General features: G+C 40.0%; 1 protein-coding gene across 8 annotated transcripts in view; it reads left to right on the top strand.

Annotated features, from left to right (window-relative positions):
- The window catches only part of CORO1C (coronin 1C), a 123,192-nt gene that overhangs the window by 67,975 nt on the left and 29,203 nt on the right, over positions 1–26,014 (top strand). For 6 of the 8 annotated variants that reach the window (XM_063614476.1, XM_055238614.2, XM_055238616.2 and 3 more), the window contains 2 exons: positions 868–1,067; positions 23,808–23,930. In XM_063614476.1, the coding sequence (XP_063470546.1) occupies positions 868–1,067; positions 23,808–23,930 (323 nt within the window). Of the gene's footprint in view, positions 1–867; positions 1,068–7,145; positions 7,176–23,807; positions 23,931–26,014 lie in introns of those variants that run through there. The other 2 variants (XM_063614480.1, XM_063614479.1) reach the window with 2 other exon arrangements.

The raw sequence follows: 26,014 nt of genomic DNA, 5'->3' as shown, positions 1-26,014 counted from the left end.
CAAATAGCTTCCTAGCCCAGTACCTGGCTTTGAGCTTGTTCCTGTGTAAGCCGTCCAGTGTGCTTCTGCCACATTTACTGTCATCCTAAACATCACTTTGATCACATTGCTTTCCATTTAAATACTTTTGCTCTGCTTTTCCCAGACCTGGCTCTTACCCGTTAGGCTGCTTTAGGCTGACTTTTCCTGTTTCTCACTGTGTACCACTTAGCACTAGGCAGTTTGGTAGTGAGTTGCTCTGATTATTATGTCTGTGTTAGAAGGAGATTAGGCTTTTGAAGTCAAGGGTGATGGCTGTGTCTTTTGAATTCCTCCCATAGTTATTCTTGTTGAAACACTCTGGGGAATAGACATAATTCTCAGACAGCAGAGTGTTGATGTCTAGGGAAAATGTTTACAATCTGAAAAATTACCTTGGCAGGCTGAGGACAAAGCCACAAAATCGTAACTTGTTTTTCAGCTTTCTTCAGCCTCACCTCTACCAGAGAATTTCACTTTGGAGTTTTCTTATCTGTAAAAGGGGAAGGGTTGAAGTACATTATCTGTCAGCTCCCACCCAACCCTGAAAGGCTAATTTTCTTTAATTCTTTCCCTTAATCTTTCCATTGAAATTAAAACTGATGAGCTGTTTCTGGATCTTGAATTAGGCATTTTTCATTTCTTTGTAATTCTTTCCCTGATGCATTTTGCAGTTGTCTCCGGGTATGTGTTGCTAAAAGAAATTTGGATCGCAATTTGGCTACTTTTTAGGAGAGCAGACAAAATGCCATACCATTCTGTTTTTCCTTCTTGGAGCATTTCATTTGTAAAAGTAAAGCTTTCAGTTTGGTGCATAATTCTAACATAATTCTCACTCTTCCTTTGCAGACACGATGAGGCGAGTGGTACGACAGAGCAAGTTTCGGCATGTATTTGGGCAAGCGGTGAAAAATGACCAGTGCTATGATGACATCCGGGTTTCTCGTGTGACCTGGGATAGTTCCTTTTGTGCTGTCAATCCCAGATTTGTTGCCATAATCATAGAGGCAAGTGGGGGAGGAGCATTCCTTGTCCTCCCTCTGCACAAGGTAGGTAATTTGATCTTCCATTCTGGTAGACACCCTCTGATAGTCTCCATATTTTTTCCTTAATAGATGGACAGTTCACTAAGAATTGTATTTGTGAAACCATTAGACTCTGATGTAATTGAGGTTAAGTTCCACACGCCTTACTAACCACATCAGTTTTTCTCTAACAGAGAATCATTAAATAGAATAGTGACCTCTGTTCTGGGGATGCCTTCTATGGATAAAAAAATTATTATAATGTTGTGAGCATGGGCAGGCATAGGAATTTTAAGATTTCATTCTTAATCATCTGCTTTTCACAAAAATTTTTCTTTTAGAGTGCAGTTTTAAAAACCGGCTTTTACTCCAAAGTAAAGTTTTAAAAACAGTTACATTTTCAAAAGAGCAGAAATTTGTAAGATAATATTCTGTTTTTTTGTGAAGTCATAAGGATGAGCCCTTTTTCTTTTCTTTTCTTCTCCTTTTTTGAGTAGGAAATTGAATAAGAACTCAAGAAAATGTCCTCAATACAGATTTCAATTCTGGACAATAATAAGTTTCAGCATAAGGTTTAAACAGTGTTAACAAGTGGTAGAAATAAAGGATCTTTACTGAGAATGGTTCTATGTGTTCTTCAACTTCAGTGGGGTTCCAAGCACTCCTCCTTCCTTTATTCTCCCAGAAAGCCTGCTCCAAGGTGGGAGATTAGATAGGAATTTTGTGCATTTGCTGACCAATCATGAATATTGCAGATCAAAATCTATAGTTACTTTATCAGCAAGTCCCAGAATTGCAAATAATGAAGAAAAAAAGCTGTGAAGAGGGCCTAAAAACAGTTGTTTTCTAGTTAGTTTTTAGGAGGAAAATGAGTTTGGTGGGTCCTGAGCTCTAGTGATAAGGGCTCGGTGCTGGTGAGGATGCAGATGTTGAGTCGTATGACAGCTGTTTCCACTCTGCTGAAAACAGTGGGGGAAGTGGATCCCCGCTGTGTCTGAGCCCCTTATATTCAGGGTACATCTCATCACAATGGACCATGTGATTCTGAGAGTGGTTACAATAAAGTGAATTTCTGTCAAAGGGTTGTTTCCCATTGTATGTTGATGTTTTTTCCTTGGGAAAACTCTCACTGGGAAAATGTCCAATTCTCTTGGACTTTTGTTTCAGAGATGCTGGTGACTAACTTGTTTTATTATAACATCTAATTTTTACTTCAGTGGCCAGATAGATAACACAGTAGAACCATCTCCTAACCAAAGAAGGGAGATGGGTGCCTTTGGGGAACAAATTTGATACGTGTTTTGAAATGTACCTTCTTATTGGCGAAGATGAATCTTTTCATTAGGTTGAACATTTATTTTTTATTTAGATACTTTTATTTCTGTTCAAAAAATTGTCGTTCAGTGGCAGATAAGTACACTACACTGTTATAAGTGTTCTTAATCTGGTTTTGGGGATTTGAACTCAAGGCCAGTTGCATTTGGTCTCCACATTGTTTTAACTTGCTCCTTCACCAAGAGCAAGGGGCATTTGGAAACTTGACATTTTACTGGTAGGCTTTATGGCAGCCAACTGAGAAGACAGCCATAGCTTGTCAGCTAAGGTCAGACACTGGAGCACCATGATTTGTTTTGGAGTTACGAGTTTTTATTTCCCCTTTTATAGACTGAGGGATAAATGTAAGACTTTTTTTTACTTCAAAGAAAAGGAACAAGCCAATTAAGAAGCACAAAATAGACATAATGAATGGCTAATCTTCCTCTGAATTCAGACATTTCCTTTCAGCTTTCACATCCACAAAGGTTCTGTGAGTTCATCTTTGCTTTTGCAAACCATGAGAAACTGAGTTTCACTTATCCCATTTGAGGGAGACCTGTATGCAGTGCCCCAGCTAACTGATCTTATGATTTGGTTTTCCCTTGCATTCAATGACCTACATACACTTAATGAATATGTCCTTGTATTTTGTTCTTTAACCAGCATTATGGGAACTAGGATAGAATAAGTTGCTTTACAAATTGTCATGTTTAGATGAGGTGTTGCTTTTTAGAGGAGCATCGAGGGTCTTTCCCAGGCTATAATACTGTCTGTGTAGCTTTGCTCCTTAAATATGAGTTTGTTTTAGAGGAGGTGACATTGGTATAAGCTAAGCCCTGTGACAGCCATTGGAAATAAGATCAATACTTGGTTTTCTATAATTGATAGGTTCATGTGTACTATGTGAGATTTTTGTGTATTAAAGTGTGTGTATTTAGCTCTTAGCATCAGTGTGGCATAGAGGAAAGATCACAAATCTGGGAATCGATGAGCTGTGGAGTTCGGTCCTGGCTCAGTCACTGACTTGTAGTGGGACGTGGATGTGTCTCTTTATCCTTCCGCTCCTCTGTTTCTCTCTCTGTAACATAAGCAGCTGTGTATAAAAGTTATTTTCTGGCTGGGCGCAGTGGCCCATGCCTGTAATCCCAGCACTTTGGGAGGCCGAGGCGGGTGGATCACCTGAGGTCGGGAGTTCGAGACCAGCCTGGGCAACATGGTGAAACCTCGTCTCTACTAAAAATACAAAAATTAGCTGGGCATGGTGGTGCACACCTGTAGTCCCAGCTACTCAGGAGGCTGAGGCAGGAGAATCACTTGAACCCGGGAGGCGGAGGTTGCAGTGAGCTGAGATCGTGCCACTGCACTCCAGCCTGGACGACAGAGCGAGACTCCGTCTCAAAAAGAAAAAAAGTTATTTTCTGCCTTGGAAATTTTAGATCATGTCAGAAATGCTTCTCACTTCCCATGGTTCTCAGCCATGAAGTGATTTCCAGTGCAGTTGGTGTGCACTCAAAATTCAGCAAAGAAAACACTTTTGTTCCATTTTTGTCCCCCTAATTCAATGTATAACTTTGGCAAGTAGATGCCTTTTTACTCCTGGCTGCCTTTTCATTAAGGCAAAGCTGAGCCCAGCAAAGAGGAGTGGTCCTGTGGTCCCTCATGACAGTCGTGTGCCTAGGTAGTTCTCAGTAGGATCTGCTGTGGCAGGGCTTGGCCCATGAGCCCTGGAGCATCAGGTGACACTTGCCTTTCTTTTCTTCTAAGTTGCTGTTCCTACCTGAGATGCTGCCTGGTTGCCAGACATCAGTAGCTGGTAGAAAATAGAACCATCTTCCATGTTACCAGAAAACCTACATTTCTTTATGGGGCTGACTGCCTTCTTGATATCTACCTTATAATTTTGGTATAGTCATGAATATTTGAATAATGGTTATACATTTTACAGTTGATATTTGATTGTTTACACAATATGAGTGAGTCTTCATATACGATTAGTTGGTTTGATTGTCTATAAGCTGAGTACCTGCTGTGTGCTAGCATCTGTGCCCTTCAGGAGCACTTGTGTCTAAGAAAGCATCCTAGCAGATTGCTGGTACTGAGGTGTTTGTCTCCTTGTTAGAAGTGCAGCCTCGAAGAAGAAATATGATGGGGACTCCAACTACATGGTGAACCCATTAATCCCTTTTTAGTACAGGGCTTTGTAATACTAGGGCCCTTTACCCTGGAAAAGAGACTCCTACAACTTTAGTGTCTTGGCAACTATGAAATAGTTTTATCATGAGGTGTTGCTTTGGTTTAAAGGCAAAGAAAAACTAAATTCCCAATTATAATATGAAGTTATGTTTGAAATCAAGATAGCAAGAAATGTTATTTAGATGTGTGTTAGGCTCCAATACATGTTGATAGCAGCCTGGGATGATTTTAAACACGAACCTTAAAAGATGGGTGTAGCTTTTAATAGGTATCTCATGGGCTTCTGAGAATGTTTTCCCTTTTTCGTTTCTGGTTATAGACAGGCAAGTTAGTTTTGGTGATGCATTTGGGACTCTGTACATAATAATATTGAATATGTACACTTTGGAATTAAGTTGGATTATGACCCTTTCAGAAAGGCTCCCATTTGAAAACATGGTTTTCCATGAATTTCTTTTGAAAGCTATTTAGTGTCAGCAGTAAACAAGGCTTCTTATTGCAACCTCATGAGGCTTGTGATTAGATTCTGGGAGAATGTAAAATAAGTTAGACATGGTCTCTGTCTTCCGGGACTTAAAATCTGACGTGAAAAGAGTAACAGGGATAAATACATCAAAGCACATGCATATACAAAGACACACACATATGCAGCAAGCAGCACACTTAAGAATGAATGTATGCTTATTTTAAGCATATGGTTTATGAGGTGTTTGTTAGGAAGGTTTTATTAGGGAAAGTGGGATTTTTGAAGAGGTCACTGCCAGATGAATATAGAAAGTCCTCAGTCCTGAGGTGGGGTGATTTAGATTAGCACACGTGATTCCCACTCTCTTTTGTAATGCTTCCATCAAGCTGTGGCTTGCCACTCTGCCATGACTTTTCAAGGTGTGGCTTAGTGTATTTACTTATTCTTTAGTCCTTCAGAGGATGAATAATAGCAGTCTTGCTGAACATAAGTTGGCTTTGTGGTTTTGGCTATGAGGGATACTTTTTTTTCTTGCCACAACTGCACCAGCTGCCTTGTCTCAAGAGCACACAGGTTTTCAGCCCTCTGTGTAATCTACCACGTTGGCATGAATAAGCCTTTCCTCTGTGGAGTAGCCACACTCGTGATGTAGATAGAACTGAGACATTCGCTCCCTATTGTGAACCATGGAGGCTCATACACACCAGTGTTTCTGGATAGATACACATACAACCCCCCCACACATACACACACAACACTTCATATCACAACAAGCCTGTAAATCCTGCCTTAAACAAGTAGGAGTGGGAGGAATCAGTAAGAATTATATGTTCTTGATCTCTTGACATTCTCTTGGATGGAGGATGCGAACTAGATGACTCCTGTCTTCCCAAATTGCTTTCTTTCTCCCTTCCTTCCTTGAGTATTATGAAGTACTGTGAAGCAACTTTGGTGAATTGGAATGATAGCTGATTTCACCCTCACAGAAACTACCTGGGACAAGAGCGCTGCTCTGGCCAGGATAGGATGGGTATGGCCAGGTCTCTGTTAGCTTTTTGGGTCATGATCTCTTCTTCTCTCCCATGAGCTCCTTTGTTATAGCTGTGTGGTACTTTCTTATATGCAACTGTATTTCTCCTATTTATTTTAGGAGCTGTGTGTGGGAATATTTGGGATCTTGCTTTATTTATGTCTGTGAACCATTTTTCAACTCATTTTGCAGTTTTTCATCTAGGTTTTTATGAAAGAATTTAGCTCTACAGAAAATCATTTGAATGGCTTTTTTTTTTTTTTTTTTTTGGTTCTCCCAAGGATGATACATAGCCAGTCTTCTAGATGCATAGGATGGAAAAGAGCTCATTGCCTATAATAGCATATATTAGAGCATTAGGACTTTAATTTCTTATAGAACCTAGATTGATGAGGGCTGCTTTAGAATGATTCTGTCATGTTTGTTGAGGAAGAGATATTGATTCATTTCAGTCAGTATTCCACTAATGATGATACTTGGTGGTCTTTTCTTACTGTTCATTATCCAGCTCAGATGTTGCCTTTGATTATTTACTGAAACAGAGGAACTTGTCCATTGGGTTCTCTTAGTTGCTTCTTCATACCGCTGGTACCACAGGCTGCATTATCACATTATTAAGATTATTATTCACTTAACAGATGGAGGGAGTGGTTAGAATTATATGCTCTTGATCTCTTGACTCACTTGGATAGAGGATGCAAACTGGGTGGCTATGTATATGGTAGCCTTTTGTGCAGGTTCTCCAAAAACTTGCTTTGCTATATTGTGGTAGGTGGCCTCCCACACTGAATAGGGCTGGCCTGTGTAACCATAAGGTATGGTGGAATTGATGGAGTGTGAATTCTGAGACTAGGTCATAAAAGCCCACTGGCTTCTACTTTGTCTCTTTTGGAGCTGCCATGTTGTGAGGATACTCCAGCAGCTCTGTGGCAAGGTCCATAGGACCTCCTGACGACTGTCAGCACCAACTCAACCAACCATGCGATGAGCCATCTTGAAAGTAGATCCTGCAGCCCTAGTCAAGCCATCAGGTGACTGCAGCCCTGGCTGACACTATCTCATGAAAAACCCTGGGCCAGAGCCACCAAGATAAGCCGTTTTTGAATTCCTGATCCTTAGCAACTGTGTGAGTAATAAATGTTTATTGTTTTAATCAGAATTTTAGGATAACTTGTTAATCAGCAGTTGATAACTAATACATATATTCTTAGACTGTATTATGTGACTCATAATGTTAGTTCACACAATTCATATATGAGTAAGTCAGAGTGACCTAAAAGGCTTTCTGGTAGTTTTGAACACTATATTTCCACCTAGCCTTTAAGAAAAATCTACATAGAAATATAATGTCTATATAGATATAAACATTCTTAAGTCCTAAGTGAATAATTGAGGGATTCCTTTGAATAGCAAGAGAAAGTTACGTTATGTGGCAAGATTTTGTTATCCTGTATTCCATGGTACCTTCATATAACCTAAAAAATGTGTTTAAGATCATAGTCATTATCTCGTACTTAACTTCAATTGTGTTATTAGTTTTTAGGAAATAATGTGCAATGTTAACATTGATGGGCCTAAAAGTGATGTTTTATTTTCTTCTTTATAATTACCTGCACTTAAAAATATTTTTTTACAATGAACTTATTACATATTGAGATTTTGAAAAATATTATCAGTAATATTACCAGAGCACATACAAAGAGCTAACTATTGCCTAAATATTTGTGAAATTTAACACAGCACTTTAGAAAAATCACATTCATGCATTCACATACTCATTCCTTAGTGCCTGCATGTGCAGGGACCTGTGGTGGGTTCTTGCTTTTTTTTTTTTTTTTTTGAGACAGTCTTGTTCTGTTCCCCAGGCTGGAGTGCAGCAGTGGTGCGATCTTGACTCACTGCAGCCTCCACCTCCCAGGTTCAAGCAGTTCTCCTGCATCAGCCTCATGAGTAGCTGGGACTACGGGTGTGTACCATCACGCCCGGCTAATTTTTATATTTTTAGTAGAGACAGAGTTTCACTGTGTTGGCCAGGCTGGTCTCGAACTCCTGATCCTCTTGCCTTGCCCTCCCAAAGTGGGATTACAGGTGTGAGCCACCACACCCGGCTAGGTTCTTGCTTTTAAGAAGCTTCAACAACTGTGCTTGATCTCTCCAGGGGAGTGCTTTGTGCATGAAGTGCTTTAGCACTGGGGTGTGAGAGATCAGTTGCATGCTAGGCTTAGGAGGTAAGGAAGACATCACAGAGAAGATTCAGTTTGAATTCAGGTTTTTTTTTCTCTGTGTAGGAGCTAAAGATGAAACAGAAGAGGAGCCAACCCAGCTTTTAAACTGTTAAGTTAGTAGACGGGCTCTGTCCCCAGGAGGGCAAAGAAGTAGGTGGTAGGCACATTCCTCCTTCAGACTCCAGGATCTCTAGTTTAGGTGGATTTTTATAGTATTGCAGAAATAGAATGTTTGATTGGAAGGGAAACAAATCATTTATGCAAAGTGTGAACTAACGTTATGAGTCAAAAGAAGCTGAATGATAGCTTTTTGGTAGAAAATCCTACATTTCTTGACTCTTTCACTTTCAGTGTGAATTTGGCAAAATTGGTATTTTCCTTGATTTGTTACGGGGAAAAGAACTAGAAAAAGCACTGTTTTATATTTTAGAATCATTGTTATAACTAGATCAACATGGCATCTTTCCTTTGTATCATCTTTAGGAAAAAGCAGTGACTTCTGTCACATTCATAGAAATGAGACTGCAGAATGTCAGCAGATCATACGTGGATAGTCCCCTTCATGAACAGTGCCTCCGTTTTTTCACTTGGTAGGGTGGGATCATTCCTCTGTTCTACAGTTGTAGAAATTGAAACTCAAATTGAGTGGTTGTCCAAGACCGTGAGGTTGTTTGTGGATCAGAACTTAGGTTGCTGAGTCCTTATTTGATTTGTACATGTATATTTTTATTAATTTTTTTTTCTACTGAGTGTGAACGAATTTTTTGGGGGAGGGAGGGGTATAGAATCTGTGGTCTAGCTGGGCGCAATGGCTCATGCCTGTAATTCCAGTGCTTTGGGAGGCCGAGGCAGGTGGATCACCTGAGGTCAGGAGTTTGAGACCAGCCTGGCCAACGTGGTGAAACCCTGTCTCTACTAAAAATACAAAAATTAGCTGGGCATGGTGGCACATGCCTGTTACCACAGCTAATCAGGAGGCTGAGACAGGAGAATGGCTTGAACACAGGAGGCGGAGGTTGCAGTGAGCCGAGATCACGCCATTGCACTCCAGCCTGGGCAACAGAGCAAGACTCTGTCTCAAAAAGAAAAAAGAAAAAGAAACTGTGGTCTAATGGACTCTGAATCCTTTGCATTCTTTCTCTGGGATTAGAGAGTTTAATAACAAAAACAGTAACTTGTCAGGGCTTTCATTCTGTCAGCTCAGAGAATTGTCTTAGGTTTGGAAAGTACTTGGTCTATATCATGCCTTGTGAGGACACAGTGACAGTGATGAAATCACAGCAGTTCACATTTGTTGCAGGCTTCCTTTAAGTGCCAGGCGCCGTGCTGATAAGTGCCTTCTTTCATGGGCTACTTGAGAGGGAATGGCAGTCTCCTGACGGTGCTTTTCTGTGTGATCCACAGTCTCTGCCAGCACCTGCTGGATTTGCATTGGCTGCATGTCCGCCTTACTGTGCATTGCTGACAGGCAATTTCCATTTCTACACATTGCGGTACTCTGTTTTAGACAACAGTGGCAGTGCCGGTAGCCCTTTGTACAGATGTGGACATTTGGCATTTGGTAGCTTTGGTGTTGGGGCAGAGGATTTTGTTCAGAGCCAGCCAGTGTCCTGACATGTCATGGGATGCCCATTCACTGCCTCCTGAAATAGATTGTCTGATGCCTGGAGCACCTTAAACTGCCAAGTGTATAGGCCGTGAAAAGCTGGGGGACAGGACTGGGAGGGGTGGAGGATGCAAGGGGAGGGCACCAGGTGCAGAACAATGACTTCCAAATTATGTCACGAGCTGCCAGCCACACGAGCGCGGCCTGGCCTCATTACCACATGAAGTGCCACAGAAGGGCCTTTTCATTTTCTCCTAGTGACTGTGTTTTCCACAGTTTTGTGGGGAGGGGTGGGGTGGGCACCCTGCTCACCCCCAGTTAACAATGGAGCACACAAAGTCCTGGCAGAAGGAACTTCCCAGTGTACCCTGGGGCTATTTTTGATGACAGTGAGTGGCTGTGACTCACTGAGTGTGTGCCCTGGCAGATGATGGTTTCCACCCCACCCCCTCCCCTGGAGATGAGCAGGCAGCCTTTGTGCGTTTCCTTGGCCAGCTTCTCCTGCTGCTGCAGTTCACTGATATGTCCACAGCAGCCGGCCTGCAGGCCTGACAGGGCTCTGACAGTGGTTTTTACCATATATGGCCATCAGAGCGCTGTGGCTGTCAGCCGGCCAGGATAATTTCCTTCCTTTGCTTTGATTGGCTGCACGGGTGGCTCAGAGAATGGTGGGATCTGGGAGTGTGTGGTGAAGAGAAGCCACTGAGTCAAGTGCAAAGAACGTTTAACTCTTTCCTGGGTTTGTGGAGCGTGCTGGTCTGTGCTAAGCAGGGCGGCACTTGCTGCCAGCAGAAACCCTCAGTGTGTAAAGATGGTAACCCCAGTCTGGGAAAACTGCTATATCTCCAGTAAAGAAAGGTATCTGAATACGCATTACTCTGAAATAAACTGAAGGTGTCATGAACACATTTCTGCAGTCACGGTTTTGCCCAGAAGCCACCTTATAACCACATGTAGCAAATCATCTGCTCCTGCCAAGTTGAATATCTTTGCCAGTTAGGGGTGGGACCTGAGTTGAGTCTGGGGAAGACTGAGCTGAGAGGGTGTGTGATGGGACACGTGTCTGCTTTCTTGGAGGAACGGTGGCTTGGGTTTCATTTCTGGCTGACTGAATTGAGTCTATATTGCAGTCCTCTTGCTTGTATGAACTGACTAAGCCATGGAGCCCAAGGCATTAGCCCCCCCACCCCCCAAAACAAGTTGTAATATTTTTCTATTTTTCATCTCCACTTCAAGGAGGATGGATTTTCATTCTGAGGCCTGTGGATTAAACCAGTGCAGAGCTGCGATGGGAAGGGTTAGCCCTGGAGCTCTTCAGCGTTCACAGAGGGTTTCAGTAGATCAATCTCCACTGTCATTTGCTTACTATGAGGGCTTAGACAACCAGTTTATCTATTTTCTGATTTGATATTGAATGCTTTAATTTCCCATATTGCATTTACATCTATAGTTGTTTTGCTTTTCAGCTTTTGCTTTCCAGCTCAATTTTATTTTACTAGATTCTACCGCATCTTGGGTTCCAAGTTTTTATTTGTTCTCAGCCCAGAAGCGTCATATGGAATTACTTGTCTGTAGTAATGAGCAGAAAGTATTAGGTTTTCACTTTATAAATTCTTTAAGTCAGGAAGTTAGGAAATACTCTGGTTGCTATCGCATATTTGGGCAAGGTTGAGTAAGGAAATGTTAACTTTTCCATGTTTTTGCTTTCTGATAATAAAATGTTTGTAGTTTTACAATAACTTCCCTCAAGTTCTTAATTGATTTTAAAATATGGTCTATTCAGTATTAAACCCAGTTTTTAGAGAGGATCTGCGATGCAAAAATTATTTGCTTGGCATTTTCACCTCTGTCCAAAAAGACTGCTGTTTTTTACTCACAGGCAGGTGAAGTCTCTGTAGGCCCACACTCCCTCTTCCCAGCAGCTTTTGTTTCTAGCTTACCTTACCTTACAGGGTAACTCAATCTGTAGGGTTTATTCCAGAGCACCTCCTTTTACCTCAAGGATGGTGTTTCTGGTTCCCTTAAAGTAAAGCCTCCTCAGAATGTTTTATTCCTGGGCCATGAGCTGTCACTCTCAGGGACCAGCCTGTGCACAGGTCATATATTGTGTGCACCCGTCTTTTTGGTCTGCTGCTGAGTCTCTGTTTTATTTCCATGCCGCTGTCCCCTTGTCCCGTGACCACAATCACTCTAGCTCCTCCCCGTGGAGCAGCAGGGGCTTAAGAAATTCCAACAAAACATGTATCCACATAAATAATACTGTCATAAGAAAAAGGAAGTTGAAAAAAATGGAAAACCCACTTCAATAGATATCCTTCTGACGCCTTTGAACTCTGCACAATGTGAATGGAGCCCTTATGCTTGGGCTGAAAACTTTTCCTCTACTTCTGAGCACATGTGTGACTTAACATTCTCCTTGCTGAGTTGAAGAATTCTCAGTATGTATCACCCAAAGCCAAAAATAAGTTATGATTGAAATTTAGGCACATAAAGTGATTTTGATACTCATTTTTTCCTAAAATGAAAACTTAGATGAATATTAGGTAGGGGTTTGAACAATGTGGAAATCTTTAACTGTTCCTTGAGTCAGGTCATGTAAAGTATCTTTGCTTGCCTTCCCCAGGATGGGGTGGGGGCTCTTAGGCCCTTACATCTTCGGGTGGTGTAACCAGTCTGGATAATAGGCATAGAGGACTGCACATCAGGAGTTGGAAAAGTACTGGAAGTGAGACAGCTGCCTGAGTTGGATTAGATAAGGGAAACCGTGTAGAAAGCAGTCTGAATCCAGCACCCTAGGAAGGTGTGGGTTTATATGATACACTCCAGAATGCAAACTGGAAAGAAATTGTATGTGGGATACCTTGAGCTTCTTAAAGGGGAATATTTTATTTGACTTATCACTCGAATGAATGTGTGTCACTTTTTATCACCATGAGAATTTATTACTTTGTGAAAACATACATTAGTTATGAGAGAGAGTAAGCCTGCTGGGTAAAGCGTTGTGCGACTTTAACAAAATATTACATTTCCTTTCTTGCAGGAACTAGTGATTATCAGATTGATCCATCTTTTTTGTTTTTTCAGAAACGGAGTCTCGCTCTCTTGTCCAGGCTGGAGTGCAGTGGTGCGATCTCAGCTCACTGCAACCTCCGCCTCCCAGGTTCAAGTGATTCTCCCACCTCAGCCTCCCAAGTAGCTGGGATTACAGGTGCCCAACACCATGTCTGGCTAATTTTTTTTTTTTTTGTCCTGAGACAGAGCCTCACTCTGTCCCAGGCTGGAGTGTAGTGGTACGCTCTCAGCTCACTGCAACCTCCATCTCCCGGGCTCAAGCAATTCTCCTGCCTCAGCCCTCTGGAGTAGCTGGGATTACAGGCATGTGCCACCACACCTGGCTAATTTTTGTATTTTTAGTAGAGACGGGATTTCACCATGTTGATCAGGCTGGTCTCGAACTCCTGACCTATCCTCCTGCCTTGGTTTCCCAAAGTGCTGGGATTACAAGTGTGAGCCACCATGCCCGGCCTGTATTTTTTTTAGTAGAGATGAAGTTTCACCGTGTTGGCCAGGCTGGTCTCAAACTCCTGACCTCAGGTGATCCACCTGCCTCGGCCTCCCAAAGTGCTGGGATTACAGGTGTGAGCCACCGTGCCCAGCTTAGATTGATCCATTTTAACACCAATTGGTAGTGTCTTCAACTGCAAACCAATATGTGGGTCAGAAATAATTATGTGAGGAATCATTCTTACATGAAGAAACAGTCATTCTGAATGATCTTTTGTAATATGTAGGACATATTGGAAGCAAAATTCCCAATGTTGAATTTTGAGAGTTTGGGAAGGTGAACATGGCTGCGGTACATGGGTAATACACCACTAGCTGCTTTAAAAACACATCCCAGCACAGAACTTTATTGAGACACATCTGTCAGAAATTGTCTGTACATGTTTGTGTACATTAACAGTTTTTTTAATTGTACTCAGTACTGCCCTCAATATGTAGGATGAGTGTACTTCTTAAATGTGGATTCCTTTTTAAAAGGAGACGTGAGATTGATAAGTATACTGGGCTGGGCACGGTGGCTCACACCTGTAATCTCAGCACGTTGGGAGGCTGAGGTAGGCGGATCACCTGAGGTCAGGAGTTTGAGACCAGCCTGGCCAACATGGTGAAAAAAAAATACAAAAATTAGCTGGGCATGGTGGTGTGTGCCTGTAATCCCAGCTTCTCAGGAGGCTGAGGCGGGAGAATCGCCTGTACCTGGGAGATGGAGGTTGCATGCAGTGAGCTGAGATTGCACCACTGCACTCCAGCCTGGGTGACACAGCGAGACTCCGTCTCAAAAAAAAAAGTTGGGGGATACGTTGTTAATAAGTGGAAGCTGTTGTGATTTTCCAGTAAGATTGATTGGAAATGCCCTTACAACTAAGAAATATCATTTCTTCTTTTTTATTTTTTTAATTTTAATTAAATTGTTATTATTATTATTGAGACAGAGTCTCACTGTCACCCAGGCTGGAGTACAGTGGCGTGATCTTGGCTCACTGAAACCTCTGCCTCCCAGGTTCAAGCGATTCTTGTGCCTCAGCCTCCTGAGTAGCTGGGACTATAGGCACACACCATCATGCACAGCTAATTTTTGTAATTTTGGTAAAGATGGAGTTTCATCATGTTGGCCAGGCTGGTCTCGAACTCCTGACCTCAAGTGATCCGCCCGCCTCAGCCTCCCAAAGTGCTGAGATTACAGGCGTGAGCCAGTGCGCTTGGCCTTATTATTTTTTTGAAACAGGGTCTCACTCTGTCACCCAGGCTACAGTGCAGTGGCACGATCATAGCTCACTGCAGCCTTGACCTCCTGGGCTCAGGTGATCCTCCCACCTCAGCCTCCCAAGTAGCTGGAACTACAGGTGCACACCACTACATCTGGCTAATTTTTATATTTGTTTGTAGGGACAGGGTTTCGCCAGATTTCTTAAGGTTTATGTTGCATTTAGTGTGCCTAAAGAGGAATGTTTTTTGCTAAGTTATTTAAGTTATGAACTTTCCTTTTTAGAGCAATTTGATAAGGTTATATTTTTACTGATGCTTACATTTTGATTTTCATTCACCTTCTCCCCGCAAAATGCCCATTGGAGGAAATGTTGCCTAACTCTGTGGGTTTAGTTGAAGTATCAGTCTCCAGGAACTCGGCTGTGTTTTAGCTACTTCAAGATTTTTAAGTGTTTTCCCCAAAACAAATGATAGTGCTTGTATCTGGGACGGTTTCTGCCACAGTGAAGGTTGCTGGCTGGAACATGCTCAAAGACATCACCCTTAGCTCTGGCCAGCCACGTGGAAATTGTGCCATTACACCTCTCCCTTGTGCCAGCTGTATACATGCTTTGGAAGCTGAGTTTTCCTTTCGTCTCATGTTGCTTGGCTCTGGGCAGGCTGTACTGGATCTTTCAGATAATAATGCCTGTAGGCCAGTGTCCTGACCTATTTCACCAATGTCCCACAAGTTTATGAACTGGCTCTGGACCAGAGCCTTTGGAAAACTTGGTGCTGGCCATTTTTGCCACTTGTTGGGTTGACATGCTAGTAATCCCAATCATTTGGAGTTTTAGCTAGAAAGGTATAATAAAAGCTATCCTATGGCATGTGATTGGGACTAGTAAGTAATCAATGAATCAAAATTTATTTAAAGCAAGGAGTCTAAATGGCTATTACATTTTCAGCTAAACTTCAATTCCATGCCAGAAAAGTAGTAATATTCTAGATTAAGCAACAGAGGTGATTTATCCCTAGTGAAATAGTGGACTGATCTGTTAGTAAAGTGAAGTTTTTCTATCTCTAAGCCTTAGAAGATTGGTGGGAGTTTCTTAAATAATTCAGTTTTTAGTTTAAAAAGATATCTAAAAGCTGGCTTTAATTCTTGTACATCTTCCTTTGAGCCTCTGCATTCATTTAAATTTGCTGCTTAGAGGTTCAGGTAAACTGTGTTGTCACCATGACATGTGGTGGATGTCTTTCTGAATGGCCCCTCACAATCTAGCTAATTATACATGGATTCTTTGGTTTATTCACTACATGATAAATGAGTATGTGTTGTGCAGACGAATGAGAATTGTGTTCTCATTAGATCCTAGTGCAAAATGTCTTTCAGAATGATGTTTCCTCATCTTTACCATATAAGGCCGTTATTAGTATGGTTTCCTTTAATCTCCATGAACTGGAGCCCTCAGCAGTTTGTAAGTGCCCAGCTTTGCATTTTTAATAACGTATGCTGATTTGGTGAAATATGTTGTTGTGCTTTTGTTTTAATTTGATTATGAGTAAGAAGATACTTAGAGATATAAGCCCTTGAGAGCAGGATAGCTGATACTGACTGTGTGTTTATGAACATCCAGCATGCCAAATAATCAGTGTACCTTTAAAATGCCATCTACCCCCATACTCTCTTCACATTTTTGTTCTTTCGTCACTGTCAGATAGTTAGTCAATTGATTTTCTCTTGTGCTACAGTAGAATACTACTTTCTCTGTTTTATTTAAGGATTTATGATGACATCACAACCAGAGGAAGCAGCTGCTTGTAGAATATCACTTTTTATTAACTCTGTGTTTCTGATGGCCAATTGCCAATCATTTTTAACATTACTTGTGTGCCTTTTTTTTTTTTTTTTACAACCATGGCATAGTGGAAATTTTCTTTCCCTATCCAAATCTAGTATGGTTGGTCAGTGATATTTTAGATCTTTGCTTCTTGACTTTCTCTGTGCCTCAGTTTCTTTATTTGGAAAATAGGGTAATAAAGTTCCCACATCTTAAAGGTTGTCATGAGGACAAAGTTATCAAGGTCTTCAGACAGTTCCTAGCTTGTAATTTAAGTACTTAAAAAGTGTTAGCCATTGTTATTATTTGTTTTGATAGAAAGGACGGAAATAGGTGGCAGTTGCTCTTTCAGTGACATTCAGGTTCCAGAGAAAATGTTGAGCTCTAGTACTTTCAGGCTGTGGATTTATTGGGGCTGAGCTGGGAATGGCAGTAATGCTTATTATTATTCTCAAATATCTTGACTGAAGAATACTGGTGAATAGCTATTAACTTTTATCCAGGGTTATTTAATTTTAACTTCCAAAAAGAAGTCATTTAAGTAAGAAGCTTCTTAGTATGTAATTAAGAACAACTAGTGCTAGTGCTTCCAGATTCCCCTCAAAATTGCTTTGTGTTTGAACAAAAGCACTTCTTAGCCCAGATTGGAAAAAATCATTTGGTGTTCTTGGAAGTTCAGAGCTCAGTACTATACTTGGCCATCAAGGATGCCAAATGTGGTGTCCTGAGCAGAGCCTAGGAATGCAAAGACCCTGATGTAAAACAAAACAATTCAGGTAGAAAAGCTTTTTTTCCTTGGGAGTAAAAAAAAATTTTAATGCAAATTTAGTAACAATGCATTGGTGTATTTCTTAACTTTATTATATTTTAAATTCTTTTTTTCAAAATAAGAGATGTATCAAATAAAATAATAGGACACACATGTACTCACAGGATTAAACAGATGTTAATGTTTTGCCATATTTGTTTCATATCTCCCCTTTTTGAAAAAAGTAATAAAGCATAACAGATACAGGTAAAATACCATTCTTATTTATTTTCTCCTTCCCCAGAGGTAATCTTTTCTTCAAATATGTATCATATTTTTTATTACATATATGTTTATCTGTAACATGTACTTTTATTTTGTGTCTCTTAAACTTTTATGTAAATATGTATTCCCATACTGAAGGACAGTGAAATTGCTTCTGCTTTTGCCACTATTTCCAACAGTGAGGCAATAAATATTCCTGTTGTACAAAATATGGGAGCATCGCTCTCACTCAGACCACCTAGAAGTGGCATTGCTGGGCTGGACATCCTGACCTCTACCTGTTACCAAATTGCTCTTGAAAGGAATTGTAACAAGGTGCTCTGTAAGCAGTTTATGAGTTCCTCTTTCCTTATATTTAGACTTTTAAATTTTCACCAGTTTTGATGAGTATAAAATGTGACCATGTTGTTTTAATTTGCAGTTCTCTAATTATCAGTGAGATTGAAGTATCTTTTCACACATCTATTGCGTCTTCAGATTTTCTTCGCTGTGAGTTCTCTGCTCGTGTAATTTGCCCATCGTTCTGTTTGGTTGTTGATTTTGTTGGGTGTGTATGTTGCATACCTCTTCTTGCACTTTGTAACTTGTCTGTTCATTTACATTTTTAAAGAACAACTCACACTGCTGAATTTGGTTTGCTTTTGTTGCTGTTTGTGAGGAGCTTTGCATCAGTATTTATAAGTCATACAGGCTTCAATTTTTCTCCCTTATACTGTCCTTTGTGTCAAGGTGTTACACTCCTTATATGATGAATTCAGTGGCACTTTTCTTTTTTCTGTTCTCTGGTAAGGTTTGTTTGAAATGATCTCTTCGTTGAATATTTGGTGACACTCACCTGTAAAACCATCTGGGCCTAGTGTTTTTTGGTGTTTGCTGATTGATTGATTTATTGGGGGGTGGTGATGGGTAGAGTTATACTACTGATCTTTTATGGTTATGGATCTAATTTACATTTATTTATTCTTGAAAATCTTTTGATGTTACTTTTACTTCTATGAGATTGTGTATTTCATCTAGAGCATTCAATTTTTTATATATTGTCAAATGTTATTCCTAGTATTTTCATACTCTGTAAATTTCTACTTTATTTGTAAGTTATGTGCCTTTTAAAATTATTGGTATTCATTTGTGCCTTATCTCTTTTCCTGATCTATCCAGTTTAGTTGATTTTGTTATTGATTTTTTTTCCACTGACTTCTTTTCTTCCTTTTTTTTTTTTTTTTTGAGACAGAGTCTTGCACTGTTGCTCAGGCTGGAGTGCAATGCTGCGATCTCAGCTCACTGCAACCTCTACCTCCCAGGTTCAAGCAATTCTCCTGCCTCAGCCTCCTGAGCAGCTGGAATTACAGGCACCTGCTACCACGCCTGGCTAAGTTTTTGTATTTTTAGTAGAGACGGGGTTTCACTATGTTGGCCAGGCTGGTTCCGAACTCCTAACCTCATGTTCTGCCTGCCTTGGCCTCCCAAAATGCTGGGATTACAGGCATGAGCCACTGCGCCTGGCATCTTTTCTAATAATTTTACATTCTTTGGATGTACTCTGTTCATTTTCTAACTTCTAAAGGTAGCAACTCAATGCATTAATTTTCAGTCTTTTCTACTATATGCATTTAAGACTGTCCATTTTTCACTAATATCTGTTTTAGTTGTATCTTGCACATTTGGATATGTTGTGTATCGCTCAGTTTTAACTTTTATTCTGTTATCCATTATGATTTTTAAAAAACTGAATTATTTAGTAAATTAAAATATTTTCAAATGTACTGGAGATTTTTGGTTTATTTTTCTATTAATTTTTAATTGTATTGCATTATACTCAGAACATGCTCTACCTGCTATTGACTCCTTGGTATTTTTTGAGATTTGCTTTGTGGTCTCCTAATTGATAATTTAAAACAAATTAATGTTTAATGTATGTTTGAAAAAAGTGTATTTTTAAATGTTAGGTACAAGGTTATATATATTCATTAGATCAAAGTTAATTTTTATAAAATCTTCTGTATTCATATTAATTTTGTCTGTTTAATTTCTTAAATCTTTGTTGAAATCTCTTAAGATTACGACTTTGTCATTTTCTTCCTCAAGTTCTGTCAACGCTTGCCTTAATTATTTTGAAATTGTATGGTTAGATGAATTACAGTTTATAGTGGCAATATAACTTTCCAGTGAATTGTTTCTTTAGATGTCAGGTAGTGACATTAATCTCTAATAGTGCATTTCACCTTAAAGTCTGTTTGTTCTGGTATTAACTACCAGGTATACTTTTTAATATGTCCTCCTCCTTTATTTGCCTTTTGGTGCCATTATTTTTTTAAAATATGTTTTGTAGCTGGATTTAATCTAATCTGAGAGGCCTTGTCTTTTATCTAGTGAGCTTAATCTTGCATTTACTGCAAATCATGATTTATAGTTGGTTTTATTTCCACCATCTTTGTGCTTCCTAGTTTTCATGCTTTTTCTTTTCTTAAAAAATTTGTCTCTGCTTTTCATGAGTTGCATTCATACTTTCTTTGGTCTTTTTTTTCTTTTTATTTTCTCTTTCTATTGGATTGAGCCAGTTTTTAAATTCTAGCTGTTCTAGTACACCTCCACCCCCACCCACCCCCAGAAATTATACATTCTCTCTCTTTCCTTTTAGTATTTACTCTGCATTTGGACATCTTTATTTAAAGTCTAAAATTAGTCAATTTTTAAGTCTGATCATATGCCTTTTACCTTAAATGGTATTGTTGTCTAATATTTTATTTCTGTCTTTTTAAAATCTGTAATCCAAGTAGGTATTATTGGTACTGTTTTACATAGTACCTGTTTGTATTTGCTTTATTTATTTATTTGCTCACTGTTGTTTTGCTATACCAGTCTGTTTTTCTACTTTACTTTCTTTTCCCGAAATGAGTCCTTAAACTTAATTCTTCAAAATTAATACAGCAATTCTTTGAGACAGATCTAAGAATTTAATTTTTTGAACAAGGGTTTACCCATGGTAAATTCTGTCTCTTTTTGTCTACAGTGTTTTTTGTTTGCTTTTTTCTTGTCATCATTTTTGAATGATAGTTTTTCTGGGTATGGAATACAAGGGTGGTGGCTTTTCTTAGCATTTCCAAGATATTTTCCATTTCTTTGTTTCTCTGATTGCTTCTGAGAAGTCTGCTCACAGTCAGTCTAATTACTCTGTCAGTAGGTAATCTGTCCTTTCTCTGTTGTTGCTCCTGGAATCTTCTCTTTGTTTTAGGTGTTCTAAATTGCACTAGGATATGAATAGATAAGAATTTGTCTTCACTTATACTGCTGGAGGTGGGATTTGTGCCTCTTAAATCTAAAGACTTATGCATTTAATTGAACCTGAAAAATTCTCAGCCATTATCTCTTTAATTTTTGCCTCTGTTCCATTCTTTTAATTCTCTCCTTTTGGTTTGTCTATTTAAATGTGTGTCAAACTTCATTCTGGCCTTCCAGCCTTAGGATGTTTTAAGTTATGAAATATCACACATTCAAGCCACGCATGGTGGCACACACCTATAGTTCCAGCTATGTAGGAGGCTGAGGCAGGAGGATCTCTTGAGGCCAGGAGTTCAAGGCTTCAGTGAGCTATGATTGTGCCTGTGAATGGCCACAGCATTCCAGCCGAGGCAACATGAGACAAGAACAAGAGAGAGAGAGAGAGAGAGAAAGGAAGGAGAGAGCACACATTCGAAAGAGTTACTATATCTATAGTTTAATAATTATGTAACAGTTATTAAATAATTATGTAAAATGGGATGAACACCTGTGATCCCAGTACCATCAGCTTAAGCAATAATATTACCTGGGGTAGTAACTCAAGGATGCAAGTGAAATCTCCATCTTGCCTGCATGACTTTTGTGATAATGCAATAAGATAAGCAAAACCACGTGGCTTAGACTTAGTAGCTGGTCATTCTTTAAGGAGAGACACTATCAGAAATGTGGTAGATTCCAGCATTTGTTAAATTTTGGGTAATGTTTATTGAGTACTTCAAGTGCTGGGACAGTACCAAGTTCTTTACCTTGATTGTCTCATTAAGTCCTCACATCAGCTCTTAAGGAATAAACAGTTAAACATTCTAGTTTTATAGATGAGGAACTGAGGTTGAGGGATAGAGTAATTTGGCTAGGACTTCACAGCTAGAAGATGGCAGAACCATGACTACACTCTGGGCAGTCTGGTTCTCAACCATTTATGCTTCGCTGCCTGTAAATGAACTGTGTGGCTCCTTCCTGTGACACCCAGATTCTATGTGATACGGTGTTCATTGGAATTTCCTTTTTTGAAGTCCTTTTTTGGTGATGCGTTTTGGAAGATCCAAACTGGGTTGCAAGGGAAAGTGGAGGAACGTGAAGAAACCTAGGCCTTAGGTCTGTAAACAGGGCCATCTTCAGGCCTCAACTTAGAGCTTACCTTTCCCAGAAGAAAACCTCTCCAGAGACTGTGACCCCACAAACCTGCTTGAATGTCTTCCTTCTATGTTCCTATGTGGCACCAGAATTGGCTGTTTAAATGTCTCTCCTCTCACTGAGCTCCACATTTATCCAGGACAGGACTGCCTTGTTCACGTCTGTATCTCCAGCACTCAGCACAATGTCTGGTCCATAAAAGTTCACAACACATATTTGTTAATTCTTAATGATGGAGTAAATTATTGTACTAGAAGAACTAATAATGTGACAGCTTTTATTGGATATTTTATTCCAGATACTGTGGTTACATTTTTTACATATTTTACAGATAATTATAATACTGAATTGTGATTTATCTAAAAGTGTTCTCTCATTTAATCCTTACGGTAATTGTGGGAGTTAAGTATCATTGTTAACTATTTTACAGATGACGAATGAGCTGAAGCTTAGAGAGATTACATGACTTGTCTAAAGTCACCTGTTTAATCAGTAGAGCCTGGATTTGAACCCTTACCTGTCTGATTCCAGAGCCTGTGGTCTTTACACGTTAGTGTTCTGCTTCCCTGGAGATTTGCACAGTCAAGTCAAATTGGAGAAATCGTAGAAATTTCTGTTCTTGAAAAATTGCTAAGAAGCCTGCTCCAGTGTTGGGATGATTTGCCATATAAGAGCAAAAACAACAAAAAATAGATTAAGCCATATGTTGCAGTGATTCCTTTCTGTGCACCTGCTCTTAGAGCATACACAGCTTCAGCGTGGACTGGCATTAAGCTGTTTTAAAAAGGAAACCACTTTCATGCACCCGTTGTTAACAATAGCAGTTGTCTTAGTTGACACAAAATTGGTCCAATAACCCTGGTTGGCTTGCTAGATTCAAATGTGTGACATGAGCAAATTGTGGTAGCTATTTATGACCAACATTAAGCATTTTATTCTTAATCAGATGTGGAACTGGCTAATGGGTGAGGTCTAAGTTGGTGTTAACTAGATTGTCTGGCTGGCATTTCTGTTGATTGAGGATAGCAGAGAGACTGAGACATTAAAATGTAGTAGGCTCTTTAGACCCTAATGATAGCTAAAGCTTTTCTTTTTATTTTTTAACTTTAACTTTTTAAATTTTCTTTTTTTTTCCTTTTTTCTTGTTTCTTTCTTTCTTTTTTTTTTTTTTTTTTTTGAGACAGAGTCTCACTCTGTCACCAGGCTGGAGTGTAGTGGCGTGATCTCGGCTCACTGCAACCTCTGCCTGCCGGGTTCAAGCTATTCTCCTGCCTCAGCCTCCCGAGTAGCTGGGACTACAGGTGCACACCACCACGACCAGCTAATTTTTGTATTTTTAGTAGAGGTGGGGTTTCACTATGTTGGCCAGGATCTCCTGACCTCATGATCCACCCGCCTCAGCCCCCCAAAGTGCTGGGATTATAGGCGTGAGCCACTGCGCCCCGACCTTTACATTTTAATAGTGCCATTCATTTCCAGAACTGGTAATTTATATATTTGAGGATATTGTCTTACTGTATTAACATTTTGAATAATACCAAGGTTTAGGGTTTTTTTTAAAAAGCCATGGAACATCCTTTTAATTTACAATTTGGCTATTTAGAATTGTATTTTGGTAAAAAGACTTTCATATTCCCTTTTGCTATGTCTGTTAGTGCAGTTGATTACATCTTTTTGGTTCTAGGGATTTGAATTCTTGTAATTTGATGGCATGTCCTTGGTAGTGGCTTTTTCTAGAAGTGAAAGTTGATATTGACTATACGAAGTCATCATATCTAGAAAATTGAGAGTTTTGGGTGGAGGTAATAAAGGAGAAATGGGCCTAAGAAAATGTATAACGTCTGTGGTGTTGATGTTACATAATAGGTTTGTTTCTCTCTTCTTTCAGACTGGTCGAATTGACAAATCCTACCCTACCGTATGTGGCCACACAGGACCAGTGCTGGACATAGACTGGTGCCCACATAACGATCAGGTCATTGCCAGCGGTTCAGAGGACTGCACGGTCATGGTAAGCTCCCAGGGTGTTGTGTGCACACAGGCCGGTAAGACTCACCTACTGCTTTCAAAAGCGTGTGGGTGTATGTATACAGGCTTGAAAAGCAGAAAGTTGTAGCAGTTTTGACTGTCTGTTGGATTTTACAATAATTTACTATGTTTAAGTTTAATTACAGATAATCCTTTCAACAAGTCCTTAAATCAAAAGGTTGTACTGCAGTGTTGGGATTACCAGCGTGAGTCACTGCACTCAGCCCCTGGCCTGTTTTTTTTTTTTTTTTTTTTTTTTGAGATGGAGTCTCGCTCTGTCACCCAGGCTGGAGTGCAGTGGCATGATCTCGGCTCACTGTAACCTCCACCTCCTGGGTTCAAGCGATTCTCCTGCCTCAGCCTCCCGAGTAACTGGGATTACAGGCATCTGCTACCACACCTGGCTAATTTTTGTATTTTTAATAGAGGCGGGGTTTCACCATGTTGGCCAGGCTGGTCTCGAACTCCTGACCTCAAGTGATCCGCCTGCCTTGGCCTCCCAAAGTGCTGGGATTACAGTCTTTTCTGTGAGTGTGTTTGTGCATGTGCTTATTGACAGTTGACATGTTCTGTGTTGGAAGCTTTTAGGGAAAGTAAAGTGACTTTTCAGTAATTCTGTAATGCCATTTGACCACATGAATTTCCCCTCGCCCCAAAAGGAGAGAAAAAACTGAAACTGCTGGCACAGACTGTAGAAGACAGTGACGTAAGATGCCAAAGTTATGCAGATAAAATGGGATATGTCACAGGTGGTAAAAGAGTTTTTGCAATTGTTTGTTTCCAAGCTAATGGCAGAACGTGTGTTCTGTCCAGTGGACCCTGGTTAAGAAAGTCCTTTTCATAAAGATAAACAAACAAAAAACGTGAAAGGTGAATTAAGTACTTTACATTCCCTCCTTTAGTTTCCAAAAGTAGGTTATGTGTGAAACAAGGCTTTGGAATACTTTTTAATATGATTTCTTGTCCTTAGTTATGATTTTTAACTTTAAAATGTGATTATTGGTTTGGAACAGTTTTTAATGGTAGCCCAAAATAGGTTGAAAAGGTTAGGCATAAGCACAAATGGGAGTACTGCTGCCCCTGAAATAAGGGAAGATGGTCTCTAATTAATTTGTAAGCAGTCTTGCACATGTCAGGTAGACAGCTTGGAGAACCATGCTACTTTTATTTTCCTCTCTATTGGCTGTGGACTGAAACATTGTTTGGAAAGCTTTATTAATTAAAATTATTTTACATAAACACAAATTAATTCCTGAACTGTGTCATTTAAACATTTACCCGCTTTTCTTCATGGGCTTTTGGCTGAGAATGTCTCCTCCTGTGATCTCATAATTTTGGCAGCTAAAACATATTAAGGAAATACGCTGCTGTGAAAGGGAATTGTTCTGTTTAATGTGCCTTGCTAAATTGATCATTTTAATGGCTATGGACGCATTTTGCTAAGAGAAAGGAGTATTGTTTAGACCTGATGCCAGAATTTTTTTTTTTTTTTTGGGGGGGGGGGTTGGAGTCTGACTTTGTCACTCAGGTTGGAGTACAATGGCATGATCTCAGCTCACTGTAACCTCTACCTCCCAGGTTCAAGCGATTCTCCTGCCTCAGCCTCCCAAGTAGCTGGGATTACAGGCCTGCGCCACCATGCCTGGCTAATTTTTATGTTTTTAGTAGAAACGGAGTTTCATCATGTTGGCCAGGCTGGTCTCGAACTCCTGACCTCAAGTGATCCCCCCGCCTCAGCCTCCCAAAGTGCTGGGATTGATCACAGGCACGAGCCACCGTGCCTAACTCTGATGCCAGAATCTTAAACGGAGAGTCTGAACCTCTTTTGAAGAAGCAGATTTGATCCATCTCTGGCTCTCCCTGTCTCTAGCATTACTGGTCACGTTATCCTTTAAAAAAAAAAAAAATGTGTATTATAAAACAGAAAAACACACCAAATAGTTAAGTGAAAAAGCAGATTCAGGGAGTTAAGTGATTTATGACATAGCGGACACCATGTAACTACCTTCCACGTCAAAAAGTAGAACTTTCCCAACCTCCTCAGACTTGTCTATGTGCCCCATCCCA

This window comes from Symphalangus syndactylus, chromosome 13, assembly GCF_028878055.3.
Source record: "Symphalangus syndactylus isolate Jambi chromosome 13, NHGRI_mSymSyn1-v2.1_pri, whole genome shotgun sequence".
Taxonomy (NCBI): Eukaryota; Metazoa; Chordata; class Mammalia; order Primates; family Hylobatidae; genus Symphalangus; species Symphalangus syndactylus.
Note: the sequence above shows the minus strand (reverse complement) of the source record. Positions and strands in the feature narration are given on the sequence as shown.